General features: G+C 36.0%; 1 protein-coding gene across 2 annotated transcripts; it reads right to left on the bottom strand.

Annotated features, from left to right (window-relative positions):
* Nucleotides 1–3,972: 3,972 nt before the first annotated feature.
* Nucleotides 3,973–10,588, bottom strand: LOC110911127 (respiratory burst oxidase homolog protein C). Of its 2 annotated transcripts, none has more exons than XM_022155709.2 (12): nucleotides 9,896–10,588; nucleotides 9,483–9,645; nucleotides 9,337–9,385; nucleotides 8,661–8,774; nucleotides 8,140–8,562; nucleotides 7,481–7,864; nucleotides 7,260–7,355; nucleotides 6,797–6,912; nucleotides 6,366–6,468; nucleotides 6,184–6,251; nucleotides 4,855–5,384; nucleotides 3,973–4,392 (listed from the first exon to the last, which is right to left on the bottom strand). In XM_022155709.2, the coding sequence occupies exons 1-12, from the start codon at nucleotides 10,491–10,493 to the stop codon at nucleotides 4,283–4,285; spliced, it is 2,754 nt and encodes a 917-aa protein (XP_022011401.1). In that variant the 5' UTR covers nucleotides 10,494–10,588; the 3' UTR covers nucleotides 3,973–4,282. The 2 variants fall into 2 exon arrangements, with proteins under 2 accessions (XP_022011401.1, XP_035835212.1); XM_035979319.1 differs by having other exon boundaries at nucleotides 9,504–9,645; nucleotides 9,896–10,581.
* Between the last annotated feature and the right edge of the window lie 12,653 nt (nucleotides 10,589–23,241).

Raw genomic sequence — 23,241 nt, 5'->3', positions numbered from 1 at the left:
GCTGCCATGTGCTTGATTTACCACTACAAAATCAAAGTTACATATTCAATTATAAGTTGATAGATCTCAATTTGATAATTATTTCTTGTAAAAGTTGAAACATGAGTTACACAAAATCTTAAAGGGTTCACGGGTTAAATAACAAAGTCAAACATAAAAAGAAAATGGTCCATAAATGGTATGAAATGTATTTTTGTTTGTTTAAATTTAGGTTATTGGATTTTATCATCCCCAACTATTGGCTATTGGCCGCTGCTACCCTCAACTATCACTTTGACGTCCGTCACCCCCAACTTAACACTTAGTGTATTCTGTCACCACGTCGTTGACTAATAACTAACTTTTGATCTTGTTACTATACTTTTGGGGTATCCTAAGATCCCTAAAACCTTCCTAAGATCCCTATGACACCCCATAAGTATACTACCAAGATCAAACATTAGTGATCAGTTAACGACGTGGTGACAGAACACACTAAGTGTTAAGTTGGGGGTGACGGGTGTCAAAGTGATAGTTGGAGGTGGCAGCGGCAAATAGCCAATAGTTAAGGAGTGATAAAATCCAATAACCCTTTAAATTTTAATGTATTATGCATACAATTGTAGATTATTATAGTAATAATATAAATAATGTGATCATATTTAATTCATTTAGTATTGATAAAAAGTGTGAACCTCAATCCTAGCCTGATTTATTCCAACTTAGTTATTCGATCTGATCATTTTATTAGGGGCGTGAACTTCTGACATAATAAGTGAGTGTAGAAATAAATTATTAATACAAAATATAATAGTCATATAGCCTAGGAGTTAGCTACAAAATTCAAATTTCTTAAAAAGTGTAAAAAGTCATAACACACCATAATGTCAACCATAAAACATATCAAAACCCACAATAACACAATGAAGATTACTAAAACATCATATATGTGGGTTTTATGTTGTGTTTAGGATGATAAGACTCTCACTATGGATTGATAAACATTCTGGTGTTTTATGTTGATTAGCATGTTATGTTTTATATTCATAGTTCTATGATGGTGTGTTTGAAGTTTTTATGGATTATTAAGGTTTGAATATGGTGTTTTAGTAATCTTCTCTCTGTTATTTGTGGGTTTTAGATGTGTTTTATGGCTGAAAATTATAGTGCTCTATGACTTTTACACTTTTTACGAAATCTGAACTTTGTAGCCAAACCCCACCCTAGCAATATAAAATCTGTACATACAAATACAAACAAACCTTCTCGGTCTCTGTTTATGGCCGCTTGCCTAGTTCGTGGTTGTGACGCGGTTTCTTCCTCTTCTTCCTCCGCAATGATCATCTGTGCCGTTTGCATTATGGCGTCTACAAAAAAACTGACCGGCTTCACCCGAAGATAACGAACACCACGAAGATTTAGAAGACATTGTGTGATTTTTTTTGGAGAAAGTTTGAGAATTTTAGAGAGTGTGGGTGAGGTTTTTTTTTTTTTTTTTTTTTTTTTTTTTTTTTTTTGTTAAAAATGAATGGGTTGAATGGTTTATATAATAAATAAAATTGATTTTTTCAAATAGCCATTAAACAACAGCTAATTGAACATGGAGGAGCGTCGACTTCGTCCCTTGGGCGACATTTCTATCACGGCGAGCCCCAAGGGGGCGGTGTTGCTGTGCCAAGACGACTCAGACGGCTCGGAGTCGTCCCCCATACCTATTAGCCTTAGCCAAGAACATTTCTACCCTCTCTCTCCCTCCTCCAACTCATCATCCAAGTTACAAATGCACCTCAAATGCATTGAATTAGGCTTGGTCTAATATAGTAATTGTTAATGATGATCCTCTAATCAATCTTAGCAATTGATTCAATTAATCAACAATCAAGACTTGTTCCCACTATTTTTAGATAACATAAGGTTTGTATCGGATCTTAACTCGACTCCTCTCATGCAAAGGCAAAGAGCTTAAAATGAGCTGGTTATTGGTGGGAGTCGTTACTTGTGAACTCAAACCAAAGGTGTTACAAACATGGATGTGGGGTGAGGTCCAACCCAATGTGTTTTGAGGCGCTAATGAGCAAAAAAGTTAGGGGCTTTTAAAGATTTTTTTTAATCTAAATTATTCAATTAATCTACACTTATACTAAAGAATTAAAGATAACATAAACGTAAAGATCAATAATCAAAGATGATCACATAATCAATCAACCAAATAACAATCAAGTGAATTTTATAATATTATAACATAGAAAAAAATAACTCTAACCCAAATCTACCGACTAATCTGGCAGTCCAACGCACATGTGTATATATAAATTAAAAATTGGGGGGGCCTAGTTTTTAGGAGCCCAAGGTCCTTAGCCTTGGGTGATAACACTATTGATTCGAAATTGTGTGGAATTCACCCAACTTTGTTATATTTTTACTGTATTCTAAATCTTTAAAGAAATTACATATCTTTTAAGTCAAGAAATAGGTGATATATGCACTAGATCCAAATTGGCAAACGCGTATTTGGAGTAACCACATAAAAACAATTTGGCTAGAAAAGAGAAACCAAAAATGACAAATGGCCACATATGATGTGCTCGACTTTCATTCAGATTCACTCATGTGGACAACGATTTTGAAGATTTTTCCAATTTTTGTGATTTTATTTGTTTTGATTTGATTGTAACTACACTTTATTGTCACTAAATCACACATAAATAATGTCATTTTATGTTGACTCTAGGTTGTTTGTTTTGATTTTAAAATATCTATTGATGGTCTAGTGGCAAGTGTTATGGACCGGAACCATTGCAAGGTATGAGACTTGTCTCACATCGGTTGTATGGGCAATCAATATGGGGTTTATATATCAATGGGCTCTCTAACCCACCATAATAGTCTTTTGGGTTGAGTTCTCTCGTTTGGTATGTAACATTGGTATCAAAGCCAAACTCGGAGTGGTGGCCTGGAGAGAGTCAGCCGTGACCAACGAGAACGTTGGCCCTTAAGGAGGGTCGATTATTATGGACCAAAACCATTGCAAGGTATAAGACTTGTCCTACATCGGCTGTATGGGCAATCAATGTGGGATTTATATACCAAATGGGCAGAAACACAAAACCTTAAACCTTTTAATACACCTAAGTGTGAGGTTTAGGTTCAAGTCTCACAAGTAGTAAGATATTCCCCGTTAAAAAAAATCTACTAAAGCCTACCAAAATTAAGTTTTTTTCCTATAAGAATTTGATGCAATTGTATTTATATAATTTTTTCTTCAAAAAAAGGTACTTTATTTCTCTTTGGTGCTCATTTCTTTTTGTTTCCCGACTATTAAGATATGGAATAAAACTAGTTAATTAGTTAGTTACACTTAATTAGTCTAGTGATTACCTAATTAGCATGGTGGACCTACATTACAAGTAACATAGACTTAGGCCTAGGGCCTCCAAAAAACTAGGACCTCTGCTTTAAAGAAAATTAATATGCTAACTATTAATATTAGCGCAAACTTATTGTTTTAGATTTGTTTGATTCTTTATACAAGCAAACCACTCGCTATTATAATTGTGCTAGATTTTTGTCTGGTTCCAAACATAGATAAAAGAGCATTGTTTACAACAATCAAAGAAAGAAAAAGGGCCCTAAAATTTCATTTCGTCTTGGGCCGACAAAAAGATTGAAACGACCTTGCTAATTAATTGTAGTTCAGTTATATCAATTAGCATAAACACTTAGATAAGAATATTACACCAACTTGTAACTTATAAACATAAATCACGATCCACATTATGTGTTTCTTAGTTTCGGGTTTTCTCTATCTTCTCTCTAGATTATAGATTATATTAGAATAATACAATTTTTTTAGGATTATACAGAAGTTACCCTAGCCCAAAACACCATGAACACTATTCAACAACATAAACTTAAATTAAAAAAACAAAATTAGCTTAATTTTACAACCCAACCAACATGATGAAAGGATGACAACATCCATTAACATCTATCTTGATCTTGATGATGGTTTCTTTTTCTTGAACATAATTAAATAATATTATATCCCACTACCTTGCTGGCAGCCACAACAATTATGGATGTCACTATCCTTGCACTATCTCTACACAATTCTCATTACTATATTAAAAAATAAAAAATGTAACACAAAAATAAAATTAAAAAAAAAAAACATTATTGTAGCCTTGATCTTCATATCTCTGTACACATGAGAGAGGGTGGGGTGGGGTGGGTGTGGGTGTGGTGGGTGTGTGATTCTAGAAAGTTTGACTTTTTATGATTTCTTGAGGGCTTTGAAAACCTCTTAGAAATTTTCTTTGTGGAAGTCAAACTTGGTTGATGTCTTGTGTGAGAAATCTAAAGCTAATTGTTTCAGTTCTTTTGTTGGTGCTGGTGCCCCACAATAGAAAACCCCTGCAAATTTGTACCATACAATAGTTAGGGAAATGTGTAATCATAACGCGATCGATTTATCTGAACGGGTTAAAATAGGCTGGCAGGTTGTAATCAAGTTGTAAATATATTAAACGGGTTGGTGGGTCGTAAATGGGTTGGCATGTCTATTTGTTTAATTAACCAAGTTGTCGGGCCGGCTTGTTTAATTAAACAGGTTAAACTTGTCGGTCCAATTGAGGCCCGTTTATTAAACGAGTTATATGACAACCCATAACCTAATCATTTTCTTGACGTGTTCGAAGTTGCCACCTTTAGTTTAAACACCCTGACTTGATTACACTATAACGATTATACAACTGGACCCGTTTCAACCCATTACCCAACCCACCTGACCCGCGACTCAGGTCACTTTACCTTTACATAAAATATCTAAATTAAAGTTAGGAAGAAAGAAAATGAGAATGAGTTAGAAGGACAAACCTATTCTCGAACCGGAGTGATTAAGAGCAATTCGCTTGTAAACATTCCGCCAATTCGGTTTAGCAAAATGAGACTTAACACGTGTACCCGAAACAACATCAACACCGTTTTTAGCGTGATTAATCGACTGAAGCATAGTAATTAACGCAGATCTCGCGTCACCTTCCTCATAAACACTTGTGCAATAATTATGCATCTCTATAACACCGTTTTTGTCCATTTCAGCAACCTCATTCATAACACCTTTAAACCAATCAAACGAACCTTGTTCCCGAGTGACCCAATAGAAATAAGCCCGGGTTGTTCTGAAGTTATTTGCACTCGTTGGGGCCGATTTATTCTTTGGTGTACCACCATGTTCTAATGCGTTTTCTTCTTCTTCTTTGGCTTTCATGTTATTCACAATGTCTTTCACAATACTAATCATTGGGGTCGCTCCAATTCCTAAACCGACTAGCAACACCACGTCGTATTTTTTGTAGTCTTGCGCTGGTGCACCATATGGCCCGTCGATTAAAACTTTAGGGAAACTGTAAAAAAATATTAATTTATTTAGAAATACACATCTAAGTTTTAAAATAGAGGCGAAAAGATGAGCAGATCGAGTGGATTGGGAAACGGGCCAAAATGTTTTTTTCGTGCAGATTATATCAGGTTAACCTACAAACACCCTTTTCCCATTTTTTTGTAAATATTGATGGATTAATTTATAAAACAATATTATTACGATAATAATTTGAAGCTTTGAATAGAGCCGTATAAGACGTTATATACATTAAAAATAGACATTGGACAACTTTCAATAAGTTCGACCCGTTTGAGATTAATCATGATCCAAAGCAATTAGGTGAGGTTCCATCAAATCATACATGAGAAACATTTCCTAATGTTCTTGATATTATTTAACAAAAAGAATATCTTTTACTTAAAAAAGGATGTGGTTTCATTTCACATGTTTGGACCACAGTGAAAAGTCCAAAAACTCATACATTTGATGTGTTGTCAACTTTTTTTTTTATCAGTTAGATGTCACTTATTTGCATGATGTCCACAAATACTTGATGCTTTGGGTGCAAAAAAGGCGTTTTCGACGCGTTATTTATGGACCAACCCGTACAACCTCCTAAATCATTTTCTTTTAAGGATTTACATCATCAATGTAATACTAATGCATTTTTAATCACTATTGACATGCTAGTTAACGTAAAAAAGACAAAATGTGATTCGACCCCTTTCAACCCATTCCCATTTTGACATGTTACCAAACCCGCCCATCTTAATTCTTACCACCTTTAATATATATGCAAATCTAAAAACATTCAAACTCACTTGGGATTTTCTTCTTGGTTTTCAGCTCTAAGGAGCCCACTTTTTCCATTACGCGGTGGCTGACATACCTACCAAAGACAAAATAGAAAAAAAGTTAGGTGATATAACTAAACACATATGTCACTGAACACCCTAAATTACCAAATTTAAAAATAAACATGAGTAAATAACACGTTATGTACCTCTGAAAAGACGGTTTTTAGTTGCCTAGTCCAATCACCAAGAGTCCTGATATGCACACTCAAGTAGTCATCACCGGGGGCAGAAGTGATGGAAAACGGGTGCCTGTTGACACATATTGATTTTTATGTTAGTGCATTAGCATTACATGATATACCATTTTTCATTTAGATAATTTCTTTTTTTTAACCGTGTGAACCCATTAACGGACCACTCACAGGGCCCCACCAATGGGATAAGGTAAAACGCAACTTGCAGAGGTGATTTCCCATTATAGAATTATTATTGTTTTTATTATTATTATTATTATTATTATTCTTATTATTGTTAATCATTTAATTAATTCCCATTATAGAATTATTACTATAATTATTATTGCTATTATTATTATTCTTATTGTTAATATAATTTAATTAAGATACAACTCACTCACCATTCAAATGGAGAGACAGCAGCACAATTTACAAACATGTATTGTCCACTCTTGTATTTGAAGCCTTGAGGCTTTGACATATGAAGTGCCAATACATTTCCAGGATAAACAGCCACCTTTAACACATCAAATATCATTACATATATCATCTTGCAAATAAATGATTAAGGAAAAATCTTAAATAAAGATGGGAAGCTGTCACAAGTCAGGCAAGTTGACCCAAAAATACTCTTTGCGGGCTTTTAAATAATATTTTTTATATATAAAAATATAGTGCATTAAGTATGATCAAGAATAGTATTACTCCAATAATATATATCTAAAATTTAAAATTGAACTAAAAAGGTTATAAGGATTGAAGATTATTTGACCGATTTGAAATAAAAGTACATTCAAAGCAACCCATTTTGTAAGTAAATGAGTAAAAAGGTCCTAATTTCAGCCCATAAATGTAAGATTATACCTTAAGTATCTTGACGGGCTTGACACTCGAACGAAACGCCCTTATTAATCTCTCACATGCATAAAGCGTAATTGGAACCGCCAAGTACATCCATGTCTACATCCGAAATCATGGTTTAGTTGAAGGATTAAGAATACGAATTTTCAATACATTAGTTGGACGAATTGTTAAAAATGTTTTATAAAAGGAGAGAACACAAAGGAACTAACTAACTAACTAACCGTTTTCTTGTACCATTCCTTGGTGAGGTAAAGTTTGATCCCATGAACTATAAGCATCACATAGACGATAACAAAAAGGTGGTGCGAATACCAAAAGGCGTTAAATCCTGTTAACTTCTTCAAAAATGGCGGTAGGTTGAGCTTGCCTCGCCTTAACCATGGAGTTGCTAGAGTAAAAGCTATAGTCATAAGTACTACCATTGTTATTCCTGTATACCCTTCGGCTTCCTTCACAAAATGCCAATAGTTATGAGCTTGATCCCCAAAAAACTGTTGCATCGGTTCATACTGTTCTTCTGTCGCGTGTATTAATCGAGGAAAGTCACATGTTAAATGGGAAATCGCGTGTAACCCTACTCCAATCGTAATTGCCATTGCAATCACCTATAAAAAAATATCACCTTAAATAATTAGAAATATAATTAGATTATCCAACCACTAAAAACCAGTATCTTTTTTTTTTTTTTCAGGAACCGTGAGAATCCATTAGGGATATCTCAGTGGACCCCACCAATACTGTGTTAACCGGTGGGACCAGGTAAACTACAGCTTACCACTATGTCACCTCTTGAAAGAATGATATCTTTTACAACCATTCTACGAAACTTATTAAATTTAGTATGAAAGGCATTGTTTAAATATGTGACCACTAAACTTGCCTTATGGAAATTAAGGTTGTCATCAAACGGAACCGCCACACCCAACCTAGTCTTGTTCCTCAACCAAGTAATCGTGTTTCGACAAACAGGTAATAAAATAAGCGCCATGTTTAACTTTAAAGTCTCGGCTGCTCCTTTAGCTATGCACACACACGGGCCCAATACTTTATACACGGCTCGGTTTTTGTATTGAATGTACTTCCATGTAAACAAACCCGCCATTATTCCTATCCAGAGTACAATCACCCAACATCTCTGCCAGTTATCCTGTAAAAAGTACTTCAAATCTTCATACCATCTTCGTATCGGGTTCCCATGGTGCGTCGTCTTCAGCTTTTGACTCAACATTTGGCTCAAGTTTCGGCTTTCTCCCCTCACACTTTGTGTTGGTGCTTGTAATAATAACATCTCCAAGTGTTCAATCTGGTTAAATTAAATCATTAATAAATAATAACTAAAAAATTTGTTGTAACCAAACAATATATATACATATAACATTGTTGTGTGGTTTGTAATTGTACCATGATGTAGCCGCGGTTGTCAGGGTCTAATTCTTCCATGATCAATGCTGCGTATTCGTCCGCTTGTTTCTGAATATTTGATAACTTGTTGGCTGAAGCACTTAGGCTGATAATCTGTATCAATCATTAGCAAGTGTTAGGAAATCCCGAAACATTCGTAAAATAGAGCTAGGATACACGAGTACATTCGTTTTACATTATAGCGTGTAATACTTTGTTACACCGTATTTAAGCGAGGCACAACTGTAGGGCTGTTCAAACAAAGCAAACCAACGGGTTTGAGTCTTATCGGTTCGGTTCTGCTGGTTCGTTGGTATTTACGATTTGGTCCGGTTTGAAACTTGAAACCGGCAAATTTATATTTATTATTTTTTTTTCATTTTTGAAATATCTAATTATGTATATATAATAATAATAATAGTCATGAACTATCTTTATCATTTTAACAATTTTGATATATAAACTAATGTTTTAAAAAAGAATTAAAAAAACCAATTCAAACCGCCATACCAAACCACTAAACCGTCAAACTGATAAAACCCGCCGTCGGGCGACCCACCAACCCGTCCGGTTTGGTTTGCTATTTCCCAAAACCGTAGTTAACTACGTGATATAGATTTTTTTTCAAAACCGACCAAACCAAACCATAAACATCAGTATAACTCTTAGTATGTACCTCTCTTACTTCATCTTCTGTGATCCTGCCATCAGCATCTTTATCAACCCTACATATATTATATTTCAGAATTTATATTCACCACAACAGAATTAATATGAATAAAAAAAATTAATAAATAAATAAATAAACTAATAAATCCTTACATATCAAAGAAAGTTTGTAGCCTTGAATCAAAACTTTGATCAGAAATTTGGTCCCAAAACTCCTTCAACTGTGCTTTGTTGATTGCATCTCCGGTGATATTCCGTCGCCGGGAAAGTGCATCGAATAATTCTCCGGCGAAATCTTTTGAATCTTTGTTCATCCCTACCAAATTAAATTAAAAAAAAAAACATTTATAGTTAGTGTTAGGATCAAATACAAATAATACGCTAATTTTACAAATATTATTTATTACGTTATTTTAATATTAACTATTTTGTTTTAACTACTCTAATTCATTTTTTGCAGTGTAATAACTATTACGCTATTTAAAAAATGTAACGTGATAATAATTACTCTATTTATTTGCACCATTCGCACGTTAACCTCTATTTGTATCGGATTTATCGCTTACCAATGCATTCACCGAAAATTGACCGTGGAAGTAAGCCACCGGTGTCTCTGGTGAGTTCGTCAAACCTTTTCTCTAAGGCGGCCCACGCAGCTCCGCCGTCGTTCTTACTGATAAACTTTAACCCTCTAAGCGCATGAGCGGCGGCGGATTTCGTCCTGTCTAAACGACCAACCGGTCGTTTCGAAAAGGACGTCAACCGCTTCAACTCTTCGGACACTTGCCGAATCCTGGCGGACGCATTTCTCACCACGGACGACCCGAAAGACGACCGCTTCTCCAACCCTTTAGCCAACAACGTCAACTCCGGGTCCTCCACGTCAGCTCCACCCGCGGTTTTGACACTATGAACCGCCACGGAGTCGTCACGGACATCCAACGTGATTTCGACGTAATCGTCGTTACCATTGGATCGCATGCTGCTACTACTGCTCCCAGGAGCACCGTCTGGGATGTAGAACTGGGCGCTCTTACGCCCAGTTCTTTTGTTCAGCGGGCCGCTTACTGTGAGTGGCCCGCTGAACGCGTTCCTGTCCACTCCGACAGCAGCTTCTGTGTCGGAGTGGGAATGGTCATGGCGGTTGTAGTTTTCTGTACCCATTGGAATGGAATGGAATGCAAAGTGAGTTGAATTTGGAATGAAGAAATGTGGGGAAGAATGAGAAGGATTCCACTTATATGGTGAAACCGTGTCTGTGGCGGAATAAAAATAAGTCAATAAATGTGTTTCTTATAGTATGAACGCCTTTAGGTTGATGACCTATTTTTTATTTGTATTTTTATTTTTGTTTGGTTCAAATAAATCTAAATAGTTATGTAAAAAGGCTGAAATAAAAGTATAAAACCATTGTTTTGTGTTTGGAAATGCTGGCTGAGGATCTAAGCCGTTTTCTATTTTAATACAAAATATATTATATATAAAAGAGTTAATTGCCCGGATGGTCCCTGTGGTTTCACGTTTTTTCACGTTTAGTCCCCACCTTTTGAAAATAGCAGGTATGCTCCCTATGGTTTGTCATTTTGTTACTCGGATAGTCCCTGAGTAGATGTCAGTTAGTTTGGAAATTGCATGTATGCTCCCTATGGTTTGTCATTTTGTTACTCGTATAGTCTCCAGAGTAAATGTTGGGGGACTATCCGAGTAACAAAATGACAAACCACAGGGAGCATACCTGCTATTTTCAAAAGGTGGGGACTAAACGTGAAAAAACGTGAAACCACAGGGACCATCCGGGCAATTAACTCTATATAAAAGTTCTATCTATATTTCTTTGAAGAGTTTGAAGAAAAACAAATGACAATCAACTTTAATAACAAAATTATGAACTTTATTATACATGTGTAGTAATAAAAATTACATAACATAAAACATAAATACATACTACATCATGTAATGTAGTATGTATTTATGTTTTATGTTATGTAATACATACTACATTACATGATGTAATAAAGGAAATTATCTTACTGAAAACATTATTACATATATGTAATATAAAAACACTAATATCTATAATAAAGAGTAAACTTCCGTTTTTGCTCCCTGTGGTTTGATCACTTTAACGGTTTTGCTCCAAACATTTAAAAATAGCCATTTTGCTTCCTGATGTTTCGGTTTTTTTGCCGGTTTGCTCCCCGCCTCTAATTCCATCCAAATTGTTTGTGTTTCCATTTTGCTCCCCGCAGGGAGCAAACTGGCAATAAAACCAAAACATCAGCGAGTAAAATGGCTATTTTTAAAGGTTTGGGGCAAAACCGTTAAAGTGACCAAACCATAGGGAGCAAAACGGAAGTTTACTCTATAATAAATTTAAGAATAACTGGAATATCAATGAAATTAATAACTAACTTTCTTTTTTTTAACGGTAAATTTCTTTTATTCCTTGCTCTATGTGACTTGAACCCAAGACCTTTCATTCAAGAAGTGTTTAAAGGTTTTGGCTTTGTTAATGGACCACCACACCATTAGTAAATTAATAACTAACTTGAGTTGGTAAATAACATATAATTAAATGAAAGTTGGTTATTGTTGACATTGTTTTTTTGTTATTTAATTTTATCATTTTTATAAACTTAAACAACTTTTATATATTTTATAATTTTTAATAATAATTTGTACTATAAAATGGAGCAGTTTATCATCTTTAATTCGATTATAATATCTATTATATTATAAAAATAGGTTAGAACCCCATGTATATTACACGGATTCAACAATGTAATTTTTGTATTTTAAATAACAAAATGTTATATTTTTAAAAATCTTGTGTATTGCACGGGTTGAATAAATCTAATTTTATATAGCAAATAATAATAAAAAAACTATATCTTTATAAACTCCGTGTATTATACGGACTGAATGGATGTGATTTTGTATAGTAAAAAATGTTTTATCTTTAAAAACCTCCATGTATTACACGGACGGAATAAATATGACTTTGTATAATAAAAAAAGTTACATCTTAAAAAAATTAACGGATATACTCGATAGGCGATAAATATGGTTAATACGGAGATGGTTCTCGAAAAGAAAATATGTTATTCATGAAGCAAATCAACAACCATTTGAGTGATAAATGTCTGTACCAATTCCAACAATTTGATTTATAAATTATGTAACAAAATCGATATAATACTTTGATGAATGCGGAGATGGTTCTTGAAAAAAAAGATACGTTATTCAAGAAGCAAATCAGCAGCATATGAGTGATACAATGTTGATGCCAATTTCCGACAATTTGATTTATAGATTATGCAATAAAACTGATATATTTTTTTCATAATGAAAATAAAAATAAATGATATATAAATACAAAGTTTGGCCTTTGTGATAAATAACTTGTTTTATTTAAGAATAACTTAAATTAACAATTTAAATTTGAGAATAAGATTTAATATTAATTAATTTTTTTAATTAATATAAGATGAATAGAAAAGAGGGCAGAAAAATAAAAAGTAGATGCCAATAACACTTGTCACACATTAGTTTCTTTTATTGTAGCAATTTAAATTAAATTTGATGATAAGATTTAGTATTAATTAATTATTTATTTAATTGGTATAAGATAACTAGAAAAGAGGAGCGGGAAAATAAAAAAGTAGACTTACTCTAATGATATGTGTCATACACTGGTTTTTTTTATTATTGAGTAGAGATAAATATAGATATAATATAGATGTTAATGAACTTGTATATATAATAGTGTCATGTAAACTTGTATATATAATAGTGTGTCATGTAACAACTGTATGGTGCGTTTAACTCATACAAAGCAAGGGAACATTGTTATGGTATATAAAATCGAAATATTAAGGTTTAACTGATCTAAACTTTCTATATATAATGGGACTTTATAAATATTCTTATGTGAGCAATAGATATGGGATCTTAATTAACCATTTTTAATATATGTGTTTGTCCTTGCGTATCCAAATCAAACCATCACTTGATTCTCAATTATTAATTTATAAATCATCTTCAAGGCTATCCGTCAACACTGCACGTTTTTATACAAATTGTTACTTTTTATTTTTTGTATAGCTTAAAAAATATATATATATTCTATTTGAAATTGACTTAACGTATCATATTTTTCTAGAAACTATTAATACATTGGAATGAAACCATCTATCACTGTTTACTGATTTTAATCTTTTATAAGTAACTTATGATCTCTAAAGTTTAACTAAAAGATTTAAAGCTGGTCAAAAAAAAAAGAAAAAAAAAAACTAAAAGGTTTATCAAAATTGTTTAATTCTACTCAATAAAGTGACTTAATGAGTAAGTCTCGTCCTATAATTGTAAACATGTATCTCAAACAAGGTCTCACCCTAATCGGGTAATCAATCGCTCATTATCTAGTAAGCTTTTCTATAGAGACCTATGATATTTTATAAAAAAAAATTTCAACACATAGAATTCAAGTATAACTAGAAGATTCACCCGCGTGCGTTGCGTCGTGGTCAACGAAATTGACATGTTATAGATCAAATTCACATTTACAATGTGTTAAAGATGTTTTTGTCAGTTAAGTCTATATTACTATCTTATACAAATAAGTAATTCACAAAATAAGTTTAATACAATTAATGGTATCATAATTACCACGTTACATGACTTGTATCCATACAAATAACCTATCGTATTAAGCTCCCCGCATTACGGCAAGGGCGTAAAACCGTGACAAATAGCACCAATGCCACACTATAGCCAATGACCACCAACATTGAAGTTGCGGCGTCTTACCGTGGAAAAATTAGACCGACATATAAAACACAGAAAATAATAATTAACTCGATTTAGGACTCACGCGTTGTGACGAACTTATTAAACGGGAAAAAAATAGTCGACGTAAACACACTGAACCACACACGTGTGTTACCCCATGTTAACTCGCAAAATTTAGAACCAAGTGTATAACAAAACGTAAAATCAATGAACCACACACACATTGTGTCGTGTTAAGTCGCAAAATTTAGATTTAAACGTAAAATGAAAATTTTTGCAAAATATGAAAAACATAGGGGATCAAAGTTAAAAGTAAAAAGGTTGTGAGGTTAAATTGAATAAACTAAAAACTTTTGGGTTAAAACTATAAAATCAAGTAGTTTTGGATTTAAAAGTGAAACATCATTTTAAAAAAACCCAAAAAACATGGGGTATAACACCTAATGCCTCAACTTGTTTTAATTGGATTTAAAGTGAAACATCATTTAAAAAAAAACCCAAAAAACATGGGGTACAACACCTAATGCCTCAACTTGTTGTAAATTTATATTATGTAAATATCAATGTACAATCACCTAGACTAACCATGTAAACAACTAAAGCATAAAGCATCATTTAAGCAAGATGTACAACTCCTATATACATAGTTATGTTACAAAATAATATGTAAATAAACCACAGGTGACGGTGTGACAACCCGAACATTCAAGGTTAGTATCGTGTGATCTCGTATTTGTGTTTCTCACTGTCCTTCGTTCACATTCATGATCGTGTTAAACTTGTTTATTGTATAACGTATCCGTATATGCTTGTACGTGTATTGGTTAGGTTAGGGCCGCATGCAAAGGTGGGTCACACTTGAAGTCATTGGCCCGAACCTCCTAAAGTCGGCCCACCTTGGAGAGGTTTGTACCTCGGCCCAGTATCATAGGAGCCTAAACATGAAATAAAAACCCAAGTGGGCTCAGCGGCCCTTGTTCTATTTTATTATGACTCTGTGAACTACATCGAGCACAAGTTTGAGAACCGAACATATGTGTGTGCCATATTCATGATTGGGCATGTAAGCCCAAGTAGATAATTAGATTGGGGTCGGCTAAGGGTTAGTATATATGCACCCACAAGTCACGTAAACATGATAACACAACTTTACTCAAACCCTAGCACATCCTCCATCTACCCATCCGTTTCGGCGATCAACAGTGGACGCAACCCATTCCCCCTCGTGAAGTTAATTCGGACCCAGCGTTACCTTGATTCATTCGGTTAGTGTAATCTCTTGATGTTTTAAATCAGATCTTCTTGCCATGCATAGTGTGTCGATACCAGATCGTTGCCATAGATTATGCTTGTATGTGATGTTTTGTGTATTACTCATATGCATGATAAAAGTGGATAACCATGAATAAGGAAATTGCGGCCATTTGTAGCTGATGTTTTGATAAAAGTGGATAATCTTGATCAATGTGTATTTGGATAACCTTTAATAAGAAAGTGACGGCCATGTGAATAAGAATATATATATTGATAGTTTGAATGTTAAAGGATGTTTGAGTATGTATATTGATTAAATAATGAACTGCCATCTCAAACAAAAAGCTATTATACTATTTTGTTTAAATTGAGTTTTCTGTTGTAGAAGGAAGGAATATGGCAATTAACGTTATGTGATAAAACTGATTTTTGTGATTGATCTTAATGGCGATGATATAAGGTTATTCATGCATAAAATATTAGTGATCATCATGTGCATACTGTAGTTGTGGAAATAATTGCCATGGGTTGTCGTGATTGATGTGGCAATTCAAGGTGAACATGAGGGCTATTGAGGAAATTGTAATTAACATGTTGTCAGTGATTCATGTGACTTCCCTAATGATTCGGTCCAATGAAATGAAAGTTGGTTGTTCAAATATCAAGAAGTAAAACAACAATTCAATTAATGTTGTGGTCCAATAAAAGTTCATTGAGAAATGATGATTTTGTACGAGACAGCCATGAGGATTATCTGTTTGATTCTTTTGAATATTGCTACGATAAATGATTCTAAGATAACTATATTGATTGGTTCGATGTGTGTATAAAGCATGATGAACAAAATAGGAGTGCATGTTTACGTGAATGATAAATCAACTGATATGTAAATATGTGAAATATAAATTTGTGATGTGGATTTGTGTGACCCGAACACTTGTTAGAAGACTTCATGATGACAAGGGCCATTATGTTGCATGATCAACCATTATAAATTGCATGATATTGTGTGTGTACTATTTGTGTAATATGTATAATGAATACTTGATTAAGTGTGCATGAAACTGATTGTTTTCGGTAACCACGATAGGGTTTGGTTGATCATCTGGGAACGGGTAATTAATCTTACCGAGCAAATCAAAGGTGAGTTCATCTTTCTTGAGCATGCGTCCCGGTGGTTGGGACAGTCAGTGGGTATCCCGGGAAGGGATAAGTCTTTTAGGTAAAAACGGGAATGTTGGATAATATACTCTTCCTATCACCTTTAAAGTCCCTCCGTGTTGTTTGGTTACCGGGAAGGTAACATGGTATTAGTTAGTAGCGCTACTTAGGTTTGGCAACCTCACCCCGTTCCTGGGAGGACGGGTGTTGAACTAATGACCTAGTCATGACCAATGCTTTGATAGGAGCATTGGAGAAAGGGCAAAATAATCAGAAGCCGTCTTGTATTGGGGTATTATCAACATTGTTTTCAACATTACTTTCGGAATTAAATTCAATGGATTAACTAAATACTTGGTAATTAACGTTTTCTTAAAACTATGAACTCACCAGCGTTGTCTGATACACTTGTTGCATGCTCGCAGGTCGTTAGATTATATGGATTTGGAACTTGCTGTCTGAAGTAGCTGGAGTGGTCATGGGTCGTGCTGATTGGATACGAATGATGGGTTTATTGATTTCATACATTTAATTTGAAACAGTTAATTATGTTTTCTTTATTTGCTTCCGCTGAACATGTTGGTTTCATTTAAACTTATTAACGGTACTTTTCAGAATAATTGATGATTTTATTCAACATTTATGATTGGTTCAATATGATTAGTGGCTCGTTATTGGTTTGTCACACGCCTAACAGGGACACTCCCTAGGTGGCATTTTGGGGGTGTGACAGTTTGGTATCAGAGCCATTGGTTATAGTGAACTTGGTTTTAAAACGTTTTCATAAAACCAGACTATAACCGAACAGTATCGAAATCGACCATGACACTCAGCTCCAGACTGCAAGGTTCGTTTTTTTTCATTTACTATCGCATAGTATATCTAATGTACACTTATGTATTACATCACACGTGAATGCACACTTAGCACTGCAGTATGAACTTCTATGTTACCAACCCATGTTACGTGTTTTAAGAGTGCGACTCTTCTTGAACTTTCATGATCTATGTTGTGGCGTCATATGTCTTATTGCTCAAATTGGGGAACCTTTTAGCACGAGTTAAGAGGCACTGAGATTAGAATGCAAATTGCCTTATTATTATGGGTGCACACATAATAATAATGTGGGGTGCACTCGAGTCCCAGTGAGGCTTAACGAGTGTGAGAGGGGTTCCGCTCTGTTAATTGATGTTATGTTAGAACTCAGCAGTCTATAGGAGTCATAGCAGTGATTGTCTCCTACTCGAACATGATCTTTTCACCCCTTTCTGAATCCTTACGAATCTCGATGCTATCGAGTGTTACCTGAACACCCATCTGAACGCCTAGCGAACTGTGTAGAATATTAGGTGCTAGTACGAACGCCCCTGAGTTTGATGGCTCAGCGTCAAATGATTGGACTATATTTCCTCACTTATCTTTGCTTGCTGGAACGTAGCGTGTTGACGCCTTAGATCCTGAAGTGCGATCACTTCTGCAACACTCTCGTGACATACTGGGTATTGCTCAGTCAACTTGCAAGAACGATGGACAAGAGGGTAAACGTAGCACCTTATCGACTTCAGCATTTGAACGACCTTAGTCACCGGCAACGAACAACAGCGATTTGACTCTAATCGAATCCTTAACCCCAGCCAGCGACTCATGGGAGTCGACTCTTACGAACCAATCGGGACAAAATCGATGACGATTGACTGTAGAGCGGACTGTGTAACCGCCTGCACCATGAGTAATGCCTTAGGATGTGGCACGGAATGTGAAAAGATGGACCTTGTTGGTGAAAGGACGTAGGATATCGTTACAAGCAACAATATTAGAGGCAGCAGTCGCGGCAACATCAAGGTACTCGTGATCGTAGCTTACAGTATGGGAACGAAGGTGACCTCGATAAGGATTGACTGTGTTAAGTCAAGGTGACGACAACCAAGGGAACGACGGCAGTACTGGAAATTCTCGTGATGAAAACAAAACTGGAAATGGAGCTCATGGAAGGACATTTAGTATTGGCATAGGCTATACCAGGCGTAATAGCAACACGAAAGCTTGGATGGGTAGCTATTCGCTTTTCTGTTTAACCCTGATGCTTCTTGAAACCGAACCTGTTGGGGAGTCGGCTGATACAAGTCAATTGAAGCCTTATATGTTCGCTGGGATGCAAACTCGACCTTGGGGGACAGGTGTTCGACATTGACCTTCCTTCTACTACCCCTGATGGTTACAATGCAGTACTTAGTGTGGATTGGTTATTCAGAAATCGCGCAGACATACCTTATGAGGAGAAAATTTTGTGTGGAGAATAGTTATTTGTTCTAAAGCAACAGAGTGGTGCAAAGGTTAGCGCCATATCAACTATGAAGGCCCAGAAGTGTCTACGGAGGGATCACCCCGCTACGTTAGCAACCGTTACCGATATTGAGGCTAAGGAAAAGATGATCGAGGATCCACTAATCGCTCGTAATTCCTTTCGGTGTGCTACCCAAGGAACTTTCAGGTTTACTTCCGCAACTGTTAGGCAAAATCTCAGTCTGATCTCACGTCAGAAGCAGCCCTGACTACAGGTACTCTTACCGTCTTGCGCCAGGAGGGTTGCAAGCACTGTCTAATCAACTGCAGGAAATGTTGAATAGGAGGTTTATCGAGCCAAGCTTTTCGCTTTGGGGAGCCCCATCTATATCTGTAAAGATAAGCCTTATCGTTGGACATGTGTACTGATTATCCAGAACTCAGCAAGGTGGCAGTCAAGAACCGTTTGCCACGACCATGTATGGAAGACCTGTCGACCAGCTACGAGGGTCAAGCTCCCACTCGAGGGTTGGCTAACGAACGGACTATCATTAGGGGAATGTCCATGGGGAGAATGCTCTTAGAATGGCATATCGAACGCAATGCGGCCATTGCGACTTTGTACACCATGATCATCGGATTGATCAACACACCAGCAGCTTCAGGTATCACATGAATCGACCGTATTTGTTGATGACGTTCTGAATCATGACCAGGAGAAAGGAACACCATGGGTGGCATATGTATCCTATTTTAGCGCTCCTGTGGGGAGAGTCAGTACGTGCGAAGTCATATAAACAACGAAGTGGGAATACACGTGGATCTCGCTAAGGTCCATTTTGTTGGAAACTGATCAACACCAAAGATCCCTTCGAGGATACGACAATTCTTGGTCTCACTAGATGCTATCGCAGATTCATCACGGGATTTTCGAAGATTGCGTAGCCTTAACCTCGTTAGCACTGCGGGGAGCGGTGAACTCTTGGGAATCAAATTAGGAGGACGTCTTCTCAGCTCTCTCAGCTTAGGGAAATGGTGTAGGCAAAGCTCATGGGCCTCGATATCCTATTCTCCTGAGTTTTGATAGGATGCATTGAAACCTGAAGACCATATGTGGGTGACCGGGCCTGAAGGCCCAGATAGCCACGCATGGGAACGAAGTTTGACATGTGGGAAAGTCAAGGTAGGATATTAGCAACCAGAAACACATATATGGAAATGAGAACCTAGTCGCAGATCCAGGATTTGTACTTGAACCCCTTGGGAAGCTGTTAAGCTTAAGAAATAGTGGAAATTCGCGGTGGGAGAATGCAAAGATCAGGTGAAGCTCTGTTATCCCCGATTGTTCAAACGGTGGGACCAACTTTCGATATCCTTGGCAAATTTCGGGACGAAATTCCCTTTCAAGTTGGGGATGATGTGGCACCCAACTGACCTAGCAATCCTGTTTTTACAATTTGGTTTACGTAGTGCCTGTGCAGTACCTGGATGCTTAGTGATTGCGTGTAATGCTTGATTTTTATTTGTGATTATTATTTGCGTAGTATTACATATAGTTTAATTAGAGTTTTCATCGCTTCACTCTTCTGTGCTTACTTGCCAAATTTCGGGACGAAATTTCTTTCAAGTTGGGGATGATGTGACAACCCGAACTTTCAAGGTTAGTATCGTGTGATCTCGTATTTGTGTTTCTCACTGTCCTTCGTTCACATTCATGATCGTGTTAAACTTGTTTATTGTATAACGTATCCGTATATGCTTGTACGTGTATTGGTTAGGTTAGGGCCGCATGCAAAGGTGGGTCACACTTGAAGTCATTGGCCCGAACCTCCTAAAGTCGGCCCACCTTGGAGAGGTTTGTACCTCGGCCCAGTATCGTAGGAGCCTAAACATGAAATAAAAACCCAAGTGGGCTCAGCGGCCCTTGTTCTATTTTATTATGACTCTGTGAACTACATCGAGCACAAGTTTGAGAACCGAACATATGTGTGTGCCATATTCATGATTGGGCCTGTAAGCCCAAGTAGATAATTAGATTGGGGTCGGCTAAGGGTTAGTATATATGCACCCACAAGTCACGTAAACATGATAACACAACTTTACTCAAACCCTAGCACATCCTCCATCTACCCATCCGTTTCGGCGATCAACAGTGGACGCAACCCATTCCCCCTCGTGAAGTTAATTCGGACCCAGCGTTACCTTGATTCATTCGGTTAGTGTAATCTCTTGATGTTTTAAATCAGATCTTCTTGCCATGCATAGTGTGTCGATACCAGATCGTTGCCATAGATTATGCTTGTATGTGATGTTTTGTGTATTACTCATATGCATGATAAAAGTGGATAACCATGAATAAGGAAATTGCGGCCATTTGTAGCTGATGTTTTGATAAAAGTGGATAATCTTGATCAATGTGTATTTGGATAACCTTTAATAAGAAAGTGACGGCCATGTGAATAAGAATATATATATTGATAGTTTGAATGTTAAAGGATGTTTGAGTATGTATATTGATTAAATAATGAACTGCCATCTCAAACAAAAAGCTATTATACTATTTTGTTTAAATTGAGTTTTCTGTTGTAGAAGGAAGGAATATGGCAATTAACGTTATGTGATAAAACTGATTTTTGTGATTGATCTTAATGGCGATGATATAAGGTTATTCATGCATAAAATATTAGTGATCATCATGTGCATACTGTAGTTGTGGAAATAATTGCCATGGGTTGTCGTGATTGATGTGGCAATTCAAGGTGAACATGAGGGCTATTGAGGAAATTGTAATTAACATGTTGTCAGTGATTCATGTGACTTCCCTAATGATTCGGTCCAATGAAATGAAAGTTGGTTGTTCAAATATCAAGAAGTAAAACAACAATTCAATTAATGTTGTGGTCCAATAAAAGTTCATTGAGAAATGATGATTTTGTACGAGACAGCCATGAGGATTATCTGTTTGATTCTTTTGAATATTGCTACGATAAATGATTCTAAGATAACTATATTGATTGGTTCGATGTGTGTATAAAGCATGATGAACAAAATAGGAGTGCATGTTTACGTGAATGATAAATCAACTGATATGTAAATATGTGAAATATAAATTTGTGATGTGGATTTGTGTGACCCGAACACTTGTTAGAAGACTTCATGATGACAAGGGCCATTATGTTGCATGATCAACCATTATAAATTGCATGATATTGTGTGTGTACTATTTGTGTAATATGTATAATGAATACTTGATTAAGTGTGCATGAAACTGATTGTTTTCGGTAACCACGATAGGGTTTGGTTGATCATCTGGGAACGGGTAATTAATCTTACCGAGCAAATCAAAGGTGAGTTCATCTTTCTTGAGCATGCGTCCCGGTGGTTGGGACAGTCAGTGGGTATCCCGGGAAGGGATAAGTCTTTTAGGTAAAAACGGGAATGTTGGATAATATACTCTTCCTATCACCTTTAAAGTCCCTCCGTGTTGTTTGGTTACCGGGAAGGTAACATGGTATTAGTTAGTAGCGCTACTTAGGTTTGGCAACCTCACCCCGTTCCTGGGAGGACGGGTGTTGAACTAATGACCTAGTCATGACCAATGCTTTGATAGGAGCATTGGAGAAAGGGCAAAATAATCAGAAGCCGTCTTGTATTGGGGTATTATCAACATTGTTTTCAACATTACTTTCGGAATTAAATTCAATGGATTAACTAAACACTTGGTAATCAACGTTTTCTTAAAACTATGAACTCACCAGCGTTGTCTGATACACTTGTTGCATGCTCGCAGGTCGTTAGATTATATGGATTTGGAACTTGCTGTCTGAAGTAGCTGGAGTGGTCATGGGTCGTGCTGATTGGATACGAATGATGGGTTTATTGATTTCATACATTTAATTTGAAACAGTTAATTATGTTTTCTTTATTTGCTTCCGCTGAACATGTTGGTTTCATTTAAACTTATTAACGGTACTTTTCAGAATAATTGATGATTTTATTCAACATTTATGATTGGTTCAATATGATTAGTGGCTCGTTATTGGTTTGTCACACGCCTAACAGGGACACTCCCTAGGTGGCATTTTGGGGGTGTGACAGACGGGCTAAGTAAAAAGTACAAACACAATACATATGAAAATACAACAAAACAAAGAATAAAGACCTCAATGACCAACAAATAAACAATAGAAGAAAACCAAAAATACACCTAAAGCATAAAGTACAAATCAACCATGCACAGACATGTTATAAAATGATAATATATAATTATACTAATGTCAAGTTTTTAATTACTTTAAGTTTCTAACAAATTCGAAATATGATTGAATCAGGATCAACTAAGTCCGTCCGTAATGCAGCGCCATATCACGGCTGTTCCGGCTATGGCGCCCCATAGCGTCGCCCAACACCGTTACAGGGGACG

This window comes from Helianthus annuus, chromosome 2 (genome assembly GCF_002127325.2).
Source record: "Helianthus annuus cultivar XRQ/B chromosome 2, HanXRQr2.0-SUNRISE, whole genome shotgun sequence".
NCBI classification, from domain to species: domain Eukaryota; kingdom Viridiplantae; phylum Streptophyta; class Magnoliopsida; order Asterales; family Asteraceae; genus Helianthus; species Helianthus annuus.
Note: the sequence above shows the minus strand (reverse complement) of the source record. Positions and strands in the feature narration are given on the sequence as shown.

Excerpts from the sequence above, each read along its gene's own strand:
- LOC110911127 (XM_022155709.2), bottom strand. The coding sequence starts at position 10,493 with ATGGGTACAGAAAACTACAACCGCCATGACCATTCCCACTCCGACACA. Across the intron at positions 9,646-9,895 it reads AATTTTCGGTGAATGCATTG|GGATGAACAAAGATTCAAAA; the intron begins GTAAGCGATAAA and ends TTAATTTGGTAG. Across the intron at positions 8,775-9,336 it reads CAGAAGATGAAGTAAGAGAG|ATTATCAGCCTAAGTGCTTC; the intron begins GTACATACTAAG and ends TGATTGATACAG.